Source organism: Ananas comosus, linkage group 15 (genome assembly GCF_001540865.1).
Source record: "Ananas comosus cultivar F153 linkage group 15, ASM154086v1, whole genome shotgun sequence".
NCBI lineage: Eukaryota > Viridiplantae > Streptophyta > Magnoliopsida > Poales > Bromeliaceae > Ananas > Ananas comosus.
The window spans coordinates 3,199,341-3,222,054 of record NC_033635.1 but is presented as its reverse complement, the minus strand read 5'-3'; the positions used below and the strand labels follow the sequence as shown (position 1 = coordinate 3,222,054).

The 22,714-nt window shown below is 37.4% G+C and overlaps 3 protein-coding genes across 3 annotated transcripts; 1 reads left to right on the top strand and 2 right to left on the bottom strand.

The window, feature by feature from the left end:
- Window positions 1,167-4,950, top strand: LOC109721614. The gene is made up of 2 exons (XM_020249314.1): window positions 1,167-1,318; window positions 3,115-4,950. The coding sequence occupies exon 2, from the start codon at window positions 3,123-3,125 to the stop codon at window positions 4,665-4,667; it is 1,545 nt and encodes a 514-aa protein (XP_020104903.1). The 5' UTR covers window positions 1,167-1,318; window positions 3,115-3,122; the 3' UTR covers window positions 4,668-4,950.
- Window positions 5,290-9,064, bottom strand: LOC109721766 (SNAP25 homologous protein SNAP33-like). The gene is made up of 7 exons (XM_020249545.1): window positions 8,842-9,064; window positions 8,659-8,727; window positions 7,276-7,783; window positions 6,451-6,544; window positions 6,225-6,352; window positions 6,043-6,140; window positions 5,290-5,715 (listed from the first exon to the last, which is right to left on the bottom strand). The coding sequence occupies exons 3-7, from the start codon at window positions 7,738-7,740 to the stop codon at window positions 5,616-5,618; spliced, it is 885 nt and encodes a 294-aa protein (XP_020105134.1). The 5' UTR covers window positions 7,741-7,783; window positions 8,659-8,727; window positions 8,842-9,064; the 3' UTR covers window positions 5,290-5,615.
- On the bottom strand, window positions 13,683-15,116 carry LOC109721655 (zinc finger protein ZAT4-like). The gene has a single exon (XM_020249368.1). It carries the CDS (start codon window positions 14,870-14,872, stop codon window positions 13,922-13,924), a length of 951 nt encoding a protein of 316 aa, XP_020104957.1. The 5' UTR covers window positions 14,873-15,116; the 3' UTR covers window positions 13,683-13,921.

Here is a 22,714-nt window from a genome sequence, read left to right as displayed (position 1 = left end):
AATTATAGCAAATTAAAATTTGAAAACTAAAATGTCACATGTTTTATAATTTTAGAGAAAAATTCAACTATATAGCAGTTACACCACAGCGTGCATATCCTAACCAATAAAATCTCATGATTGAATAGGTAGGGATATCAACGGGTCGGGTTTTCACGAACCCGAAAACCAAATTAAAATCTGAACCCGGATTCAAATCCGGCGGGTTTAAAAATCCATACCGTTGGATGAAAATCTAAGAAATAAATAATATTAAATATTTTATATATTATATAAATAAATAAAAATAAATTTTATATATATATATATATATATATATATATATATATATATATAATTGAGCTACTATGATTTTAAAAGTACCAAGTCATTGGTACTTGTAAGTTTTTGGCCCTTGGATTAAGAGATGTACGGTGAGGATGATGTAGGCCCCCTAGGGTTGAGTGGATAGTTGGTTGAATAGTATAATCTAACGGTTGAAAATGATCAAGGACGTAGATCTAACGGTAAAAAACCTACAAGTACCAAGTAGTTGGTACTTTTACAAGCACCATAGCCGGACTCTATATATATATATATATAATTTATTCGGATTTGGATCGGATAAATATAAAATTCATATCCGTATCCATATTTGTCGGGTTTTTAGCTCGAGTAAACCCACCCTATTCGGATTCGGGTTCGAATAATATTTCGATTATTCATACCGATTAGGAATAGGTGAACTCTATAGAACAAATACTATTGGTTGAAAACGCTACGTCATTCATATGACTGCTACATTTTATACTTTTTTTCTATCCTAGACGGAGTGACTTTCGCTAATCACATCAATATGAATAATAAAAAAATTCTGATCTTAAAATGGATGGAGTATATATCATACAACTTTTATACGGTGTATGAACAACATTGCTCAATTTCGACACGGATTTCGTAAATGGATCTGACCCGTTTTAGCTTCCGAAACTGATCCGCTATATCGCGCATTCGGATCACGCGTTAACACTCCGAGTTCCCACGCCTCTTCGAACTACCACCTCCATCACCGTCCGATCGACGCCTCATTGGCTTCTCAACCGATCGGACGGTCCACGGCCCAAGTTAGGTCAAAATCCGTGTGATCATTCGACGTGCGATCATTTCTCTCGATGCTTCATCATTTCACATTCCTCTCCCCTCTTGTGAGCTATAAAAGAGAAAAAGGAAAAAAAAAAAAAGGCGAGCTTTTTATTAGCTTCCCCCCTAGGGCTCCATCGAAGGTCGACTCGATTAAATCTCGCCTTTTGCTTCGATTTCTCGAGCATATCCTTACCAGGTGATTCCCAAAACCCTTCGAATTGTTGCGAATACTCTCATTTTTGGCGTTTTATGATCAGTTTTCAACCGGTTTATAAGGTTTTTTTTTTTCTTTTTTTTTGTGGGGAAAAGAAGTTATTGGGTTTATATCCCCAATTATCTTTCCCTTCGTTGGCGTTGAATTTGAATTTTGGTTAATTTTTTACTGTTGGATTGGTTTTGCTTCAGTTTTTCGTTGGTTAAACTAGGGTTTCAATCTTTTGGGGGTCATACGGATTACTTGGGTTGGTGACCTGGATCTGATCATTTCATGTATGCTGATCTTAGGGTTTGTACGATTGATTTCGCTTACTGTGTTCTTTCGTTTTTTATGATCTAAGTTGAGTAACTTGTTAATTCATTTGAGTTATGCTATGAAGCTATTGGTGATTATCGAGAGAATTAATTTGTAGAGTTTCATATTTTGAGATATTTGTGGTACATAAGGATGTTACATCAACTCTTATATTAGGTACTTTAGTTGAGTGGATCTTATCCCTCTGGTCTTAGGCTTTATGGCTGTTTTAGCTAGAAACAGATGGTAGTGAACAGCTAATTGCGCTTTACGGATGCAGAAGTTTGAGGATTTTGCTATGACAGGAGGTAAAAATGAGGTTTTGAGGCCCAAAAGAAGGCCTAACCGTGTAATTTAAATGAGCACTGAGTGGAAGTAACTGCAACTACAATTTTTTATTTTTGTTTCTGACAAACTCCATGGATGTATAGATTGTAGAAAACTTGGCCATGCTTGGCGCATTAAATAGCATAGAGTTCTAGTTTCATAAAAAGAAATTGTGGCAGCATAACCAAACGAAGTCTAAGAGTACAAAAAAGGGTAGTATAGAACACAAACACTAAGGGAAGAGATGAGAGAGGAGAAAGAGATAGGTTAGCCCACGAGTTATTTTACTGTTCACATTTTTTCGACTCTTCCAAAAGATATGTTATTGGATCCAAGAATTTCTGAACATGACTTCTACTAATAGTCTAATACTGCGTAAGATGGAACCAGTTTGTTAGTTGAGTGTATTATTTTGGGATAATTGTCGTGTTATGATGCTAGCTGAGTGTTATTAGAGGAAAAAGAAAATGTGCTGCGTCTAGTGGACCGCAGGTACCTTGAGCTGAAGATGAGTCTCAAGAGCATGCTTTAGTAGTATATAATTAAGAATCTCCTCCAGTTATGGCTTTGTTTATACAAGATTCACTAGTTAGATTAGCATCTTACCAACTTCAAGTTAATATTTTTGTTGAAATCCTCAATTCTATATAAGTGAAGATCTGAAGCTCTAAAAGTTTTGGAAAAACACAATAGAGCAAAAAGGAAAAGATGTTCGTAGTTTGGCAAATGGTTTTTAAACCAGTAACGCCTGTAATTAAAGTGATATTTCAAATGTTACAAATACATTCGGTCAGCCTAATATTCCATTAAAAAATGCTACAAATACTTTTAAGGTTCGGCAAAACCAAGACTTTTAAGGACCAGGCACTTATTCTGCAAATACTATAAGGTTGGAAAGTAAAATCAAAACTTTTGAGTATTCAGCTACTTATTTTCACGTTCCCATATGGTTTAGATGAGGTCATTATGTAGTTAACCCCTAAATATCCTGCAAGCTTGCAATGGTAACACAATCAGTGATGCTTATAGTCCCATCACCATTTGGCGTCAACAGCTGCATTATCACTCATTTTGTTCACCAATTTTTAGGTGGTATCTTATGGGTGTTCTTATATTTTGTTGACAATCTTTTTGCTTGCATTTATGATTTATAGGTAGGTTAATGTCTTACGAGGATAAACCAATGGCGAGTCATTGCCCTTCTCCATCACCAAAGGCCGTCGCTGTGGAGTTGGATTCGAGCAAGCTGATACCAATTGGTTCAAACATGGAACACTCTCAAGCGCCTAAGGATCAAGGCAGAGCTGTACACTGCCCGGTTGCTATCCTCTGGGACATTGAGAACTGCCCAATCCCCAGCGATGTCCGCCCGGAGGATGTTTCTGGAAACATCCGGATGGCGCTACGGGTGCACCCCGTTGTCGGTGGAGCTGTCACGATGTTCTCGGCCTATGGCGACTTCAATGCCTTCCCCCGCAGGCTCCGTGAAGGGTGCCAGCGGACTGGAGTCAAGCTTGTTGATGTACCCAACGGCAGAAAAGATGCTGCTGACAAGGCCATCTTAGTCGACATGTTCCTCTTTGCTCTGGACAACCGACCACCCTCCTCTATAATGCTCATATCAGGCGATGTGGATTTTGCCCTGGCTTTGCATATACTTGGCCAGCGCGGATACACCGTAATTCTTGTAATTCCGTCGGGGGTTAGAGTTTCATCAGCTTTAAGCAATGCAGGACGGTTTGTGTGGGACTGGCCCAGCGTTGCCCGTGGTGAAGGCTTCGTCCCCCCCAAAGCTGTTATGCCGTATGCCGATAATCAGAATGAAGAGGAGATTATCACATACAGAGGGATCTCTCAGAATGAGTATGGCACCACGCGTGGTAGTGTAAATCAAATGTATCATTGTAACTTATCTTATTCCTCTCGGGAACTTTCTAGAGCTTCTGAATACAGCAACAGCTGCAGTAACTTTATACTGGAACCCTATTTTAATTCCTCGAGGTCTCATAGTTTACCATCCGGTGTAAGTGAAGGTCTGATGGGGGGAGATCAGAATAGCACGCAAGAACACTCGTGGTGGGTCCGGCCTGGAGATGTGCAGGGTTTGAAGGGCCAATTTATTAGGCTGCTGGAAATGTCTGGGGGGAGCCTTCCTCTCGTCCGCGTACCTTCGGAGTATCTTAAAGTCTTTGGGCGGCCACTGTACATGGCTGAGTACGGTGTTTATAAGCTAGTTAATCTTATCAAGAAGATGACCGATGCTCTGATCGTGGTGGGGAAGGGCCATAAGAAAATGCTTTGTCTACGCAACACTGACGATAGACAAAACATAAAGAAGTGCCCGTGCCCAAGCACGCCTATTATACTGAAAAGGGAGGAGAAGAAAGGAAAGAGTGTCGTCGTTGAGGAGAACTCGGAGAGCTCCACTGATGAATTCTCAGACGATGAGAGGAATAATGCGACTTACGAGAACAATGACCATCTCGAGAGCTTCAAGCAGGAAGTTCAAGAGCTTCTGGTCTGTTACTCTTGCCCTGTTCCGATAAGTGCTTTGGAATCTCTCTACGAGCAGCGGTACAAGAAAGCCCTCGACTACCAGAGCTTCGGGGTGGACGGGTTAGAGGAGCTAATCGAGAAGCTGAGGGACGTGGTGGAACTGCGCGAGGATTGGGTCAGCAAAAGGAAGTTCCTCGCATCGTGCGGGTAGGGCGGTTGTCGCACATCTCTTATGCGTGTTGTAGGTTAGTCTTGATCTCTTTCAGTCAAGAAGTTTTCTCGCCCATCATGCATCAAATGCTGAGTTGGCACCTTTTTTTATTTTAAGTGTCTGTAACTCTGTAGGGTGTGTGAATGTGGAGAAAGTTGTCCAATGATCTCTGTTTTAGCCTGTCATATCAGGGAGATTACATGGAAATTATTTAAATGAATGGTGATACAAATGGGGCTTCAAAAGATATAAATCTGATATGACCTCATTTATTATTTATGAATTGGATCTACATCGATGCATTAGCTAGAAACTCTCTGAGACGCAGTCTTTTTTGCGAATAGTGTCGATATGACTGTCAACTTTCGCAGAATTGTCAAATTTGAAGCTGTCCAGCTATGCTGGCATTTGTGGTAGCAATTTCTTTATAGCTATTGGATTATTGAATCCCGAACATCTTTGTGTTGCTTCTTAGAGTAGAGAGTAGAGAAGCTGTTGTTCCAGAAGCTAAGGCCGAAATAACGATTTTCTATCCTGTCTCCTTTGGAACAACCCTGAAGAAATATGACACATTGTGACGAGCATATTGCACATTGCCAATTGAGCTTTATTGTTATAGATGTAAAAGTTCAAACACCATAGAGTTTCACTAAAAATACAGAAACCAATTTGAAATAGGACATTCCAACTTTTACGTTTACTGTTATAAATGTAAAAAGTTCAGCTCTACAGAAACTGCTAAAAATTTCTCGGATCAAACTCGGGGTGCAATGAAATGTAGTATTCTCTGAACAGAGAAAGAAGATCCCTGTAATACAAGGCATGCCTTTGCATGCAAATGATAGAAAGAAATATTAGTAGCAACAACACATGGCGAGAGAGACCGCATCTGTCTCTTTTGAATCCACTTCTATTTCGCACACAGGCCTCGGGGATCACGGTAGAGGCCTACTTCCCGAGCAACCGGCGGCCTCGCTGGTTGGCTCCTTTCACCCTGAAGTTCAGCTCATCCACGTCGTCATGCAAGGCATCGAGAGCCTTGTTTTGCCTGCAAATTCAATCCAGGAGAAGCAGTTTACGAGAACAAACGAACAAATTGGCGTAATATGGAAAATTTTAGCTTACATCAACACAAAGCTAGGGCCCCAAAATACCCTTTAAATAGTTATCAATCTCTTAGTCAGTATTATTTACCTTTCTGTTTACGGAGTTGAAGTGATTCAGAAAGGGAATTACGTGATAAGGAAAAATCCGAGAGGATGCGGATAATTCTTAGCTGGGTTTGAGGTTATCGCAGTATCTCATTTTTTTTATTTTTTTTTAGCCTGTAAAAATCATGAGTAATCAATTACTAAATTGAGATAGGCAACTTTACCTCTCAATCTCAGTTCCCATATCAAGAGCCATGTCCTTTAGTTGGCCCAACACATTGCTTAGATCCCCAAGAGAGTCATCTTGCTTCGCTTTCTCAATCTACCACAGAAGCAAAAATCCATCATCTGATGACCAGAGATGTATTTCTTTTTCTAGATTCAAGGTGAGCGAAAAGAAACAAACCTGGACTTTGTCCATTGCACTTGTGGGTTCAGCATACTGTCGTGGATTAGACCGTCCGCGAGGGCTCAAGGATAATCCTAATTTCTCCCTTTGTTCGGTGTGGTTCGCCTTTCTTATGAAGGAATCATCTGTTTATCGACTTGAAAATATTAGTTTGAAATTTTTGACCAACTAAATTCTAGTTTTATCATTTTTTTTCCCTTTTTTTTAAAAAGGTAAGGAGTACCTCGAGTGATAGCTGGGCCTTTTATTTGACGAGTTTTCTTTGGCTTCCAAGGCTTCGAGAAAATCCCTCCAAGGCTTCCCAAAAGCTTTTCGCTCTGCAAAGAATAACAAAGTGGATTACGAAGACAATATGAGAAGTGCCTGTGAAACAGAAAGTGTTTCCATCTTAGACCACAGCATAGCTTGCGAACAAGAGAAGTCAATAACATGAATATAAGTACTGTGATAATAAGAATATAGTTTCTTTTTTTTTTAGGCACTAGAATTAAGCATGCGCCAATCTTATTTTGTTTCATTGCAATCAGCATGGTGACCTGTAAGTCGATCTAAATAAGAATGCCTCATATTGTGTCTAGAAACCTCGTAAATCAAAGAGCTTCTAAGCTATAGAATTACAAACTTTTCCAACTACATATATTTCAATAAGACCATGGAGCAAGAAAAATTGCAAAGAGAATAACTCTTCAAACCCAAATTAATGTGGAAAGAACAAAGCACAATCCTGTGCTTGTAAGCAATATACAGGTCGACACTTAATTGGTTCTCACTGCAAGTTAGGTTTGGTATCTGAATCGGTACCTTTTCACATCTCGAAGTAACATGAGTTAAAGAAATCCAACCGACCGATATCCACAACAGCCGATAATTTTAGGTCCTATCATGCAAAAAACAGTTGGGAGAGACACACTTGATGTAATAGGATTTTAGGACTGATATGCAAAACAAAGCACCGAGTTCATTTGCTTCTGGAAACACTAATAATCTTAATACTGACGTTTAACAACAGATAACAGCAGGTAAAGAAATTAAAGACTAAAAATCATACCCTACTAAGATCATGCTCAATATCGGCAGCAGTGTGATGAGTCCGCGTAATCTGTTCGCCCTGCTGATGCAAAGTCACCAAGGTCTTTGTAGCATCTTCCTTTATAACTTCGGCAATCTTCAAACAATCATTTACTTTGTGTGTGGTCTCCTCAGCTTTATATGCAGCATAATTTTCTAGTTCTTGCACCGACTGATTCTCAAACCCTCCTGAATCACGAAAATCGTTCTTGTACTGATTCTTTGTGGCGTTAGAAACAGAGTACGACGACGAAGGTCCTCTTCCTAAGTCCTCAGTGTCACCAAAAGGAGAAACTTTGGGGTTAGTCTTGCTGATTGGTGGGACTGATGATGCTCTTCCTGGTCTAGCATTTGTTTCGCCTTCTGAATCAGAGTCGAAGGGGTTTGCTTTAGAAGAAAAGCCAGGGTCGACAGATCTTTGCTTCGCAACCCTTGGTAAAGGCATCTTTCTTGTTTCCAAGTGTGACTTAAGTCAACTCGGACAATACCTAAGAAGAAGGAAAAAAACAAGACGTTTTGATTGACAGGTTATATATACAGGTTAGCCATTCAAGTGTGCTAGTCTACTGCAGACACAGTCAACCCGAAAAAGATTTGATAGCTCAAGTTAAAATTGTCAAAAAATATATGATAAAAACTGATCGAAAAGAAAAGAGAGCCCCGAGCACTCAAAGATAATTCAAACATTGAATGAAGCAATTGATTCTTAATAAAGAATGATTCAAGCCAACGGAAATCGAACATCCATTCCTTAGGAAAACAGAAGCATTTGTAATATGATCTGCTAACAAGATAAAAGCTTTTCTTCAATTTCTCACCGCTCCGCATCACGATAGTAAGCAAAAACTATTACGATCTTACCATCAACAATAGAAACCCTATCTTTCACCTCTTAATATCATGATCATAAAATAAAATTTAGTTAAAATATTCTGCCATTAAAGGTATAATAATTGGATTCAACTAACTACAGAGACAAGAATTGATATGCATCAATCCTTCAGAAAAAAAAAAAGAAGCTGCATCCATGGCATCGCGCAGACGAAAACAGTCGCATGTTTCTACGAGTCCAAATCTTAATTCAACATAAACAATTCGATAACAAAAGCGACTAGATATAAATGATAAACTTACAAAAGAAAAATCCAATAAAAATACCACAAATAAACCATAATTAGAAAGACAACTAATGTCTACCAAATCAGTAATCAATCAAGAACACGAATTTCTCCGAAGAATCATGTAATCGAAAAGGGAAAACCACTCCGTTCCTTTTTCCCACCCCATTAAAGAGCACCAAGTAATCGACGAGTCAAACCCTAAAAACCATCCATTTGCGGACTAATCGAATTAAAAAGAATACCTCGGGAGCCCAACTGGGTTCTATTCAACCCACCGAAGGACCGGAAAGAAGACACCTCTCCCCACGACGCTGCAACCAATAAACACCATTAAAAAAGGCGAATCCATGGCACCAAACCCTAATTATAATCGCAATCCAATAGATCCCCCGCGCGAGAGAGAGAGAGAGGGAGAGAGATCGAACCAGAGACGAGGAGAGAGAGAGACGGGGAGGGTTTCCTCTTCTTCTCTTCTTCTTCGTCGTCTTCTTCGTAGCGACGAGCAGGAGGAGGAGAGGATTTGACCGTTGGGGCTCTTTGTGCTTCGCGTTTACGACGATTTCGGAGAAAACGAGAGGAGAGATTTTTTTTTATTATTTTCCCTTTATTATTATTTATTTTTGGTGGGGAATTGGATCTATTTTTAGTTTTTGTTTTTCCATTTTGGGGGTTTATTAGGATTTTGACTTTATCCTTAACTAAATACGGAGATAATCAGTTGGTGGACCGGGTCTACCACGTCATCCCTGGGCCACGTGTTCTGTTGACCAAGTCCACGCTTCTCCTGAATAACTTAAAATAGGCTTAATTATATACTTTTTTGAGTCCGGCTACTATGCTATCGGTAGCACGGAGCGCTCCGTGCTACCGATAGTATAGTAGCCTAGTTCTACTTTTTTTTATAATTAACACAAGATTAAGATACTATTGTTTCTTCTTATATATTTTTACAAATCTGTTATTATTATTTATTATTAATTGTTAATAACATGGTCACACGAATGTAAATAGACTACTAAAATAAATAAAATACGAACAAAATATTCATTAGCTTAACTGGTTTTAATAGTAATTGGTAAATTTATTGAATCTAATTATTATATGGAAAAATTATTGAAGCTGAATATTGTTATTTGATTAGAGATATTATTATTATTATTATGATTATGATAATATACATAATTTAACTGACATAATTTCTTTCTTTTAAAAAAAAAAATTTGAGAATATGTATGTTCCTTTTGGACAAGATTAGAGTTAAAATAAAAAAAATATTTAAAAAATTAAACAAGAAAAAATACATAAAAAATAAAAAAGCTGAGGCGGCTCAGCATGGTTTAATCCGCCCTCCACATTTACTTTCACGAATGGATGAGACGTTGAAAAGCGTGCCCAAAATGTTCTAAATCCTTTCATTTTCACAAATTAGTAAATAAGTTCTAGGAAATTTTATTTTCACACATTAGTAAATAAATTATAACTATGCCGCAAAAAGTTTAAATTAAAAAATAATTCCATGTCATTCGTTTAATTGTTTAGATGTATCCAATGAGCAATGTATTATGTGTGAAAATAAAATTTCCTAGAACTTATTTACTAATTTGTGAAAATGAAAGGATTTAGAACATTTTGGGCACGCTTTTCAACGTCTCATCCATTCGTGAAAGTAAATGTGGAGGGCGGATTAAACCATGCTGAGCCGCCTCAGCTTTTTTATTTTTTATGTATTTTTTCTTGTTTAATTTTTTAAATATTTTTTTTATTTTAACTCTAATCTTGTCCAAAAGGAACATACATATTCTCAAATTTTTTTTTTTAAAAGAAAGAAATTATGTCAGTTAAATTATGTATATTATCATAATCATAATAATAATAATAATATCTCTAATCAAATAACAATATTCAGCTTCAATAATTTTTCCATATAATAATTANAGTTTAAATTAAAAAATAATTCCATGTCATTCGTTTAATTGTTTAGATGTATCCAATGAGCAATGTATTATGTGTATCTATCTCTCCCTTAAGTAACTGTATATTTTTAGGAGTTAACTTGTATTCTGTGTTATGCTCTGTGTTGACTTGTACACTGAATCTAATCAATTTTACTACATAAAAATAATTCAGTTCAAATTATTTATATTGAAGCAAAATCAAACCACAAGGCCAACCTTAAAAACTACTAGATTTGAGTTTCAAATCCAAACCCACCAAAATAAAAAAATTTCGAATTGAATCTGCGGGAAATTGTGGCGCATTAAGAAAATTTCAATTTAAGCAACTGGTCTCTAATTACTCCCATACATGTCACAAACCGGTAAAATCAAGCTTAAAAATCCTATTATAGCACGTGGCAAAAGGGTTTGAAGCTTAGTTGCTTCAAATTTTCAGCTAAATTTAATTTATACATATTTGATGCAAGGGAGTGCTCGGTTTCTCAAAAAAGCATAGAAAACCGTTTCTCGAAGGACTAAAATTAAAAAGATGTTCATGAACAACACCTCTTTTCATAGTTTTTATTTTTCAGACAAAAAATTTGAAAAATAAAAACACTACTTTTGCCGAGCTATCGAAAGTGCCAAACTCATAGGATCTAATTAAAAGCAAATAACAAGTGGTGTTGAGAATGAAATTGAATATAAATGATGCATGATGTGTTTTACAACTCATACACAAGGCTAGAAACAATGCTTATTTTACATTTCCTAGCAGTCGCAAAGAATTGGGAACTCCACCAACTTGATGTGAATAATACTTTTCTACATGGTGATTTAGATGAAGAAGTATACATGTCTCTTCCACCAGGTTTGGTTTTCTTCAATCTAAGGTGGATTATTCGCTTTTTTACATTCAATAAAGGAGATGCATTTTTGGCTGTCCTTGTGTACGTCGACGACTTGATCATTGCAGGAAATAATTCCAAAGAGTGTCAATTGCTCAAACAGTACCTTGATAATTGCTTTCATATCAAGGATCTTGGTACTTTGAAATACTTTCTTGGTGTGGAGGTAGCTCGTTCTCCTTCGGGTATATTTTTATGTCAAAGAAAATATACCTTGGATATTCTAGCTGAATGTGGAATGCTTGGAGCCAAGCCTGCATACTTTCCAATGGAACAACAACACCAACTCTCTCAAAATTCAGAATCACCAGTTGATGATCCTGCACAATATAGACGTCTCATTGGGAGGCTCATATATCTCACTATCACTGGACCAGAAATTACATATTCGGTGCATATCCTCAGTCAATTCATGCAAAAGCCATGCCAAGGACATTTAGATGCAGCGATGAGAATTCTACGTTATTTAAAGTCTTGTCCCGGACAAGACATCTTTCTTTCGGCTTCAAATGATCTACAATTGCGGGCTTACTGTGACGCAGATTGGGCAAGTTGCCCTATGACACGTCGCTCCCTTACAGGTTATTTTGTCATGCTAGGTTCTTCACCTATTTCTTGGAAAGCTAAGAAGCAAACAATAGTTTCACGTTCATCTGCAGAAGCTGAATATCGATCCATGGCTGTTGCTACTTGTGAGCTAATTTGGCTTCGAAATTTGCTTTGTTCTCTTGGAGTTGATCATCCCAAACCAATGAGGCTGTTCTGTGATAACCAAGCGGCGCTTCACATTGCGGCTAATCCCGTTTTCCATGAGCGTACTAAACATATCGAAATTGATTGTCATTTTATTCGCGAACGGCTTCAATCGCATGATATTGAAACCTATCATGTGCCCAGTAATCTTCAACTTGCCGATATTTTTACTAAAGCACTGGGACGACGGCAGTTTCATTTTTTGCTTGGCAAGTTGGGCATCACCGATGTTCATGCGCCAACTTGAGGGGGAGTATTAATATTTAGATTGGAAATATGATTTGCAATTTTATTTATTTCCATCTTTTACTTTCTTTCTTAGGAATTTTTTTATTCTTAGACAATCAATCACATGATTGTCTTCTTAAAATTAAGGTTTAGATTAGGCCCTGATTTATTAGGGCATGTATGTAAATGGTTATTTAACCATTGTTGTATCATCTATGGATAATCATGAAAAGAGGCCAAATTCTTTAAAAAACAATGCTTATTTTTACATTTCCTAGATGGGGGTTATTTTCATGTACACATCATCCTCATCTCACCAATTTATGTGAAAAATGTGTAACATCACTTGTTGTCTGCTTCTGATTCTGCTTCTGGTGTGTTGTCTCTGACTCGGCTTGGAGTATAATTGGGTGTAACTTTGCTCTCTGTTGTGGCTCTCACTTACCATTTCTATTTTTTAAGTAATATCTTTGTGAACAATTAAGTAATTCAGCTCAAATATTCCTTTGAGGTGAGGGTATTTTATTATGGGTCTATGGTTGTATGAGTTTGGTGGGTTCCTCCTGCTCATAAAGAGTTTGTGCCTCCCAATGCTAAGTAGTCCAAGAAAAGCAGGCAAGAAAGAGACATGAAGAACTCAGAAGATGATGAGCTGTCTGTACCTCACAGAGACAGAGAGAGGGAAGAAAAAGCCATACCTAAATTTAGGTTTGTTTAATCTGCAGGTTACATAGTACAGGATAAAACAGCAATGCTCAAAAAGAAGAGCATTTTAGCAGTTCAGAAACATCAGAATAGAGCTGTCGAATTCTATTATTTCATATATATCGCTCTTTAATCTTATTCTTTGTAGATTTTTTTTCACAACAAATAAAAGCATGGAAAGAAAAAAGAAGGCACCAACATGGGCAAGTGAGATAGATTGTTGTCATGTGTACTGTTTCTCTAGTGGGCTGAGTTAAACAGCCAAACTTGATGTCACATGCCATCACAGCATATTATTATATGCATTTCTTTGTGAGGAGGGCCAGTAACCACTGCCTGCTAAAGACTTCCCAGCCCAATCATTCCAACCCCTTGCCTGCTGCTGCTTTCAGCTGGTGGTGGCTTTTGGGGGGGGGGGGGGGGGGGGGGCAAAAGAAGTCTGGTGCTGCTGCTTGCAAACCTGCCTGCATCCCACCATACTTTCAACTGGTGGTCGCTTTCACTGGTGGTGCTTTTGGGGGGGGGGGGGTGGGGGGGGGGGGGGGGGGGGGCAAAAGCAGTCTGGCTGCTGGCATGCTTGCAAACTTGGCCTGCATGTCACCACCATGCTGCTGTAAGTCAAATCCACTCATGCATAATCCAGGAGGCCATAATAATATACCCACCACCTAAACCTGTTTAGGTCATGAACAGTGGATGTGTCTGAATAGTTAGTTGTAGAATGGTGAAGATGTTTACTTCAACAACATTGTTACCAATTTTTAAAAGTAACAGTTACAAAAACTATGCTAATTAACCCACTCATCAACTAGTAAGCAGGCTCAACTACTGCATAGCATCTACAGCACTTCAATCAACTAAAAGAGAGAGTCATCATGCAGAGTAAAAAGGAGAAGTTAAAGAGAAAAAAAGAAAAAGAATGAATTGAATGGAACTGCATCATCAATTATGTTGAATTAATTGAACTCCACACAGTTTCAGATGAAGCCCACTAAGCTCCCATGCTTGTGCTCTCCTTCAACCCACCATGACTTGTACTCAACATTCTCATTCACATTGCTAGAATCTTCGTCGTCGTCGTCGTCGTCGTCGTCGTCGTCATCGACCGGAGCAGGGAGGTTGAGATCGAGCAGATCACGGCTCTCATCATCGACGGAACAGATCCTCACTCTCCGATCGCTTGAACTCGCCATCAAGTGAGACCTCTTGTGGCCACCCAAAGCTTGGCCCGAGCCGAAAACCTTGTCGCAGATCGGGCACCGGTGCGCCCTCGCCTTCTTCGCCGATTCGGGAGAGGCGACGGCGGCGCCGAAGCTATCGTCGGGGAGGGAGGGGATCTTGGAGCTGGAGCTGCAGCAGCCGGCGCCGTTGATCCGCTTCCGATTGGCGCGGTGGCCTCCGAGAGCCTGGTAGGAGCGGAAGGGCCTGTTGCATTCGGGGCACGCGAATCGCGCTCTCTTCTCCGATTCTCCTCCGGTGCTCTTCTTCGGCTTCGCGGGGAACTCCTCTTCTCCTTTACGCTCCAGCGCGAAGCTACGCTTGCTCAGGGAGTCTCTCGAGAGCATCATGAGGCAAAGTGCCACGTCTTCCTCCTCGTCGACCTCCGAAGCCGCCGCGATCGACGCCACGCGCCGCGACCGCCGCCGCGTCGCCGCCCGGCGCGGCACCGCCGGCTCCGGAAGCCGCAAGCAAGCTCTCAGCTCCATGAAGGTTCTACTGCTACTAGTAGTAACGCTGCTTCCGCCATTAGTGCAATCCCTCGTCGTCATCTTATTCGCAAATTCATAATCACCATCATCATCAGAAGAGAAGGAGGAGATTGGGGACGAGTGAGACCTCATGTGGGCGCCAAGAGATCTCCCGCAGGGGAAGCGCTTGCCACACGCTCTGCAGCAATGGGGCTCCTTATCGTCTCCTCCGAGCTCCATTGAGAGAGATCCACTTCTCCAAGAACAGGGAAGGAAACAGGGGAGCAGAGGAAGCAGAGAACGAGAGAGATCGAGAAACAAAGAAAAAACCACCCAAGAAGAAATGTCGATTGAAACAGGGGAAAAAGGATCGGATCTCGCGAGCGAGGAGGAGGGTTTGGATCGATTTGGGATGGACCCAGTTGCGGATTTTGATATTCTTTTTTCTTATTTTGGGATAAAAAAAAAGGGCTCTGTTTTGAGAGAGAGAGAGAGGGGGGGGGGGGGGGGGNGGGGGGGGTGGGGTTTGGTTTGTTTTGTTTGGTAGGGAAAGGATTTGAGTAGGGGGGAGGAGAAATCCATGCATGGAAGCAAAGTTGAGAGAGAGAGAGAGAGGGGAGAGCACGTGTACTCAAGTGAGTATCCTACGCCAGCTGATCGGACGGTGGAGGTTACGCCACGTAGGAATGAGGGAGGGGTGGATGTGCAGCGTGCGCCGCGGGTGAGGGGTTTGTTGCGTGGACCGCGGTCTGTGGACCCGGATGTTCAAACAAGTTTTTGTTAGGGTACACTTTAAATACCACCCTTGCGGTTTCATAATTTCTCACTTTAGTACCTTGTGGTTTAAAATTTACCAATTTAGTACCCTGTTGTGTTTTTTTTATTTTTTCGTCACCCTCTCTGTTAACTTTTTATTAAATTATATATAAAAAATTTCAAATACCCCACCGATAGTTTATCGAATATTCACTTTAGTACATTTTAGTTTTATCTTTATCACTGATTTAACGAAAAAAAATTAGTAGAGGAGATAACAAAAAAAGAAAAATAAAACCACAGAGTACGTAAGTGATACACTTTAAGTTACATGCTATTAAAGTGAGAAAGTGCGAAACCATAGGAGTGATACTTGAAGTTTTTTCTTTTTTTTATATCACCCATAGAAAAAAATATTATTTTATTTTTTGACCAAAAATTATATAAAAAATTATTTTCTAGTTATTTTTTTCAGATAAATTACATGAAAAATGTAAAGGAGACTTTTTTTATCAAAATTGGGAACTTTTTTCAAAGAAAGTTTTTTTTTTTAAAAAAAATCAAATGGATGATGATCTTTTTCAAATTTTAATTTTAGAAACTCTCCAAATACCAAATGGCGCTAATGCTTACCAAAGAGACCAACTAGAACGAAAAAGAAAAAAATTCAAGCTGAAAAATTGCAAAATCTAAGAACTTGCTTAATCGTACGTGCAATGTAATATTATTTTACAAAATATCATATAAAAATTAGCTTTTACTAAATAGCGTTTATTATCTCTATGTAATTTTTATTGACAAAATAGTTATATTGATTGTGATATGTTTGTGAATAAATGTTTTAACTTATGTCATTATTAGTTAGTTTATAATGTAATTCAGTTGAATATTAAAATACATCTTTAATAATCTAAAAAAAAAAAGAAAAAAGATAGTACTCTTTTTAAACTTAGTAAATCTCGTCATAAATAATTACAAATGAACGTAAAAATAAAATAAACATAAACATAAATATTCAACTATTAAATTTAGTATAGAACATATAAATAATTTACAAGTATAACATATCAATTCTAAAACCCTATCATTTAGACATTAAATAGCCGGGAAAAAAAAGTTTAATTAGAATATTGATTTTTAACTAAAGGTTTTAAAAGTGATGCTCATTAATTCACCGCGGTCTATAGACCCGGTGCACGCGAAACTTTCTCGTCACACACCACCGAGTGAGTCGTACGTGGCAGTTTATTATTGGATAGGATCGTTCCTTTTGGACGAGAGGAAAGGGTCAAAATCTCTCGGGTCGTGAGATCTCGGCCGTTGATCAGAGATCACCAGGGCTCCATGATAAAATGTGGGCCCCACAAATCAGACGGCCCAGGAGCCGTGCATTTTTGGATGGGTACTCATAATTAAAGTTGTGCGGCCACATGAAGTGTGTGCTTCTCACTTTGCAATAATGGCATTTTATGAATAATATAATAGTAATAATTAAATTTGGATAACGTGTGTGCATGAGCTAAAGCTACTACACGAGATTAAATTAGCCTCTCTCTCAATTTAATTACATTTTGATATTCGAATTAAAATATAATTATATATATATCTCTATTGAAGTTCCCATTGATGCGGGTATTTAAACCTAGATTGGACTAGATATTTATTGTCAACATCACCACCAACATTTTAAAGGGCTCGGACTAATCTGAAAGCTTAAGCTAATAAGAGATTAAGGGATGACTTATATGGGACACGAATATATGTAAATTGCTAAGCATAAATTTGATACTACTAACGTGACGCAAACAATCCATATATTAGGCATTATATATAGCTGCAATATATAGAGATATTCTATTATTGATATACATACTGTTACGACAAACGTACAAACGGAAACGAAATGACGAACACAAAAAAACAATCAAACCATAAGCAGAAAAATAAAAAGACATAGATTTACGTGAAAAATCCTTTTGCAGGGAAAAACCACGGGCGAGGGAGGAGAGGACTTCACTATGGAACGAAAAAGGGAATACAATGTTCTTCATGTTACAACCAACCACGATCACACGCCTCTAGGGCATAAACGATAAACGAAAAGGAAAACTCATAACGGGCCCGAGCCCTCCGCTACCCACCACAGACATTTATTTTTCCTTCATAATTTTCTTTTCCAAATTCGCACCGCAAAGCTGTCGGAGAGTCGTAAACCCGAACCTGAATCGATAGTAGATTTCGAGTCACATCTAACACATACGAAGATCCTACGTACATAAAGCAATATATATACGCTAAAATAGAAAAATGATATAAAATTTTCAGCTGATATATAAATTTCATTAAATATGTCACATCTTATTTCTATGGAACGTAGAACTAATACTCTCTCTCTCTCTCTCTCTCTCTAAGCAATTTGGAGATTAGATTAAGTTGTTTTTGGTATGTGGCTAAAAAACATGTCAAGTACAGCTGCAACAATTAATCCAGCCCGAGCCGGCCATTGTTGTACACCAACTAAACTATTAAGTATAGTTTACTAATAAAGTACAACACCTCATGAGCTCCATTAGAACTTTAATTAATTTTTACGCAAGTGGTTATAATTAAGTTAGTAGTATATAAATTGGGTTGATAAGCTAATTAATGAGGCAAATATAGTAGAAAAGACTTTGAGAGGAACAAGAATTACTCTTTTTTTTTTTTTTTTTACTCCAGAAGCGGAAGTTGGTTATTCAGAAGATAAGAAATTTAAATCACACAATAAATTTTAGAAAATTGAAATGAATTCATTTGTTTGAGCAAGTCATTCCTAGGCTAGCTCGAATTATTTATGCTCTCTCAAATTAAAGCTCCAATGCTTATTGTGAGCTCGAGAAGCTCATTTCAGCTCCCCACTACAGCCAAAAGTACTAGATTTTTCAATTTATTTGATCAGCATATAAACTTTTTATGTTTATCAAAAAGCCAATAAGATGATTTAAGAGCGGCAAAAGCTTGCTTTTCCTAGCATTAATTACCTAAGACAACCATGACCCAGTTAACTTTTGCATATTATTTTTAACAAAAAGAGGATTACTTAAAGTTGCCCCAAAAATGATACATCAAGTGACACAACTTGGTGCACAACCAACACAAAAGTTAGCCTCTCTCTTTTTCTCTGTGGCCACCTCTAGCTAGGTTTTATCATTAACCACTGCAGTTCTATTGTTTCTGATCTGTAGCCCAATTCCAAAGTCACCCATGATTTAATTTTGTTAATTTGTCTTAGAGGAATGCAAAAAGGGACATATTCCTAAATGTTAATTATTTGTGTAGCAAGAGTACATAATCCTCTTTGCTTACAATTAATATTCTCTCAACTCTAACTAAGCATTAATATGACCAAATAAGAAGCATTGATCAAGGGACTAGATTCTCTTGAGAACATCAAGCACTTGTCCTACATGGTAGATGCTTCTATGAAGGAAGCATTTGAATATTTAATTTATGGGATACTTGCACCCTACACAATCTGCCCTTTCTCAATTTCCAAATCCCCAAATAAGCTCAAAAATTTTGAATGGGTGTTAAATTTGGATACAAAAGGCCAAAAAAAAAAAAGAGTTTACTCAAAAGACAAAAGAGGAAGATATAAAGAAATTCTTCTTTAACCTAAAACTAGTGTAGTAATCCGTGCGATACGGCAGATAGATATTATTGAAACAATTATCTTTTCTATCATTATCGATCATCAATAATAGTCTGAAAAAATAAATTTGAAATATATAGTTATCAAATAAATAAAAAATAGTACTCTAAATATGAAATAAAGAATATTAATTTAAATAGTCTGTAAGAAAAACGATCAATAATCTGGTAGGAACGTCATAGAGATCAATAGCGTCGAAAATTAGATCGATCAAAGATGAAATTAATATAAAATGATGCAAAATCCTACCAATTTGAAGTGATTTTGAACGGCGGATAAGATCTAGCAAAAATTCTTGAGCTATTCGAAGAGAGAGAGAAGGTAGTGGTGGATAAATATTACTAATAATTCAACAAAGATAAGATAATTATATTAACAAATTTTCTATAACAACTTTACAAATATTCATGGTGGTTATGGAGAAAAATAAAGAGTTATGTAGATGAGGTAAGATGGAAGGATATGAGGGAGCGAAAGGAAGATGGGAAATTTCAAAGGTTTGGATTAAAAGGATGTGTGGCGTCTTTTTTATATATATGCTCGTAGTGGTTATAGAGAAAAGTGGGAAGTTACATAGAGGGGAAAGATGGAGGAATGCGGGGAGGTGAAGGGAAAAGAGAGGAACATGTGAGTTATAAAAAAGTGATGGTACCTAAATGAGAAAAAAAAATAAATAAAGAACAAACTCTAAAAGTAAGAAAATCGCGTCACGTCAGTAAAATTATTGAGAAATAATATATAGTTAATAGATGGCATGCCCAATTGCTGATATCACCCGCTCTCTGTAAGAGGAGATGGATTTGATTGTCGATACCTTGTCTCAGTAATAACTGATCACCCAAAAATTTAAAAAGATAACTTTTTTTTAAAAAAATCCTTCTTTACTTAAACCTCTCTAATTTGAGATTTCATTGAGCACTCCAACATTTATGTTAGTACTCTCTAACATGCATTACCACAAAGATGTACAATAATGTAAATGTACTACTCTTTACAGCTTTTCTCTCCAGTCTTATCCACCCTAGTGATCACTGCTGCTTCATTGCATCAGTCCATAATAATGTGCATTAATTATATCTGCACCTCTATGGTGTTGTAAAATGCATTACAAGAAAAACCAAATTTCACTGCTAACAATATATGTGTGAGATATGTAAGCATTTTTCTCCTGCCTAAGAATTGGAGACTGTTTTATTTATGTCTTTTTGTCAATCAAGCCTCACATGGAAACAGTCCACATGCAAGTTTAGATCCTGCACATCAGACATTAGGAAACCCAAATAGCAATGTTTTCGGCTTTAGGTGCTCACAGTTGTGCTATTCTCATGCCACATTACCAATAAACGAGTAATACGCGAGAAGCAGAAGAAGATTCGTCGGTTATCACGACCGGAGCTGAAAGCTAAAATAGAAACTCTAACCGGAAGCTTTCGATTCTAACTTGCATGTAGACATCCAGGGGTGAGTGTAAAGAGGAAAGTACTGTAGATGGTTTAGTATACATAGCTAAGTGCAACTCTTCATACACAGTAGTACAGTGCACAGTTTAGCTCCAATGGTTAGGTAAAGTGATGGGAACAACAAGATCATATATCAAAAAGACAAGACACTCCAATGCCATTGGAGGATCCAATGAGAGAATTGCATGTGTTTTCTCTACCACTGGTAATAATGGGGGACATTCATGGGAGGGGGAAAAAGATAAAAAAAAAAAAGAAAAAGAAAAAGAAACTGACACCAGATATGCTTGGAGAACACTATAGGATGAGGAAACCTGAAGCATCGGCCTGTTCTCTTCAACTCGGCGTATGTGAGGCATTAACAACGTGCTTTCACCCGCATACCACTGACACTAGTAAAACTAAGAACACATAGGAGCTTGAATCCGCATGCACTAAGCTTAAGTGGCTAATGTATGTTTGGGTTGCTATAACATGTAGTATTTTGCATTGGAAAAATTCGCGTGCATCCAAATCAAAACTTAAAATCTTGTTTCTTACTTCTTGTCACAGCAAAAGCCCCAAAATTTTATATTTGCCAATTTTTTTATAAGAAATAGTAACAGCTGAAAGTAGAACTAAAGACTGAGCAAAACACACACTAAGAAATGATGAGAAATTACATGGGTTGATACATTGGTTGTAGTTTCATCATCACCATTATCAACATCATCATCATCATCATCATATTATAAACTTATACTAGGCCTTAGCATAGTGTAACTCTTACTTAGCATTACTTACTATACTCACTATGCCCTAATTGCATTAGACCATCACCATTTTCAAACTAATTAATTCCACTGCAATAAAAAGAAATCAAAATGTTCTTCAATTAGGGACAAGTCAGAGAAGCACACTACAACAAAAACGGTCTATAGCGACACTTTTAAATGTAGGTACATGTCAAAAAAGTGCTGCTAGCTAAAATTACCGACACTTTTAAAAAGTGTTGCTATATGTGGGGTCGCTAGGTATATAGTGACAGTTAAAGAGTGTCACTATAACCTAAAAGAGTGTTGCTAATTTACCAACACTTATTTGAGCATTTAGCAACCGCCGAAACTCTATCTCGTTGGCTGCGGTGGCGGAGAAGGACGACAGTAAAGGCTCTTCGTCTAGAATTTCAGTAGATTGAGTGAAGAGAGAAGAAAAGATGGTAATTGATTTTTCTTTTTTTTTTTCTTTTCTGTTTGTAATCGGGCCAAATGGACTGGGTGTGGTGGGTTGAGTAGAGTAATCTTTTATTTTTAGTTGGATTGGGCTTTATATTTAGGCATTAGTAGATGTGTTTTTAAGTTTTAGTATAAATAGGACACTTACTCAAAAGTGTCCCAAACATGTGTCCCTATAACCTAATTCTGTTGTAGTGGCACCACTATTGCATGAGGTCAGCTTGCAAGTTGCTAACATGATGCAATGCATTCTGTGACTGATGCATTACCTTAGTATACTCACTAATTTAGGGGTAGGTTATTGTAAAGAGCCTGACTTAATTACTGGCTATTATAATTCGTTGAAAATACTTAAATTTAGTTATTATTATTAGCTTCATTATCTTTTATATTTTTAATCATAACTTCCTTTTCATCCAATAGTTTTTCACGGACTCCTATTTAGACCCTTATATTAATTGTTGTCAACTCAATCACAAACATTACTCATGATCACCGGATAATGTATTTAGGTAGATATTTTTCAAGACATTAGCATTTTTGTGTCAGTATTTTGCTCAACTGGAAGAGAAATTTTTAAGTATAGTTAACCAATAACAAATTTTATAATTTGCAGCACCACTCACTCAGCTTTTTTTCAAAAAAAAAAAAAAAAAAATCTTACCAACTAAGAAATTTAAAAATAATGTAAAATCATCCGAGCTGTATAATTTTGTAACTAAAAATTATAGGGAGCACAAACTAATTCTAATTTAAAGATTCAATAGTACCACGACACGTGTACTGCTTTTTTATAATATTATTTTTTCTAACATTATTTAATATTTTCATTCAGGATTGTAAAAATAGCAACTAACCCGTGCAATGCACGGATTTTAATTTTATCTTTTAAATTACATCTTTTATATAATATATAATATTAATTTTTACATATTAAGTTTTTTTAATATCTTTTTATGAC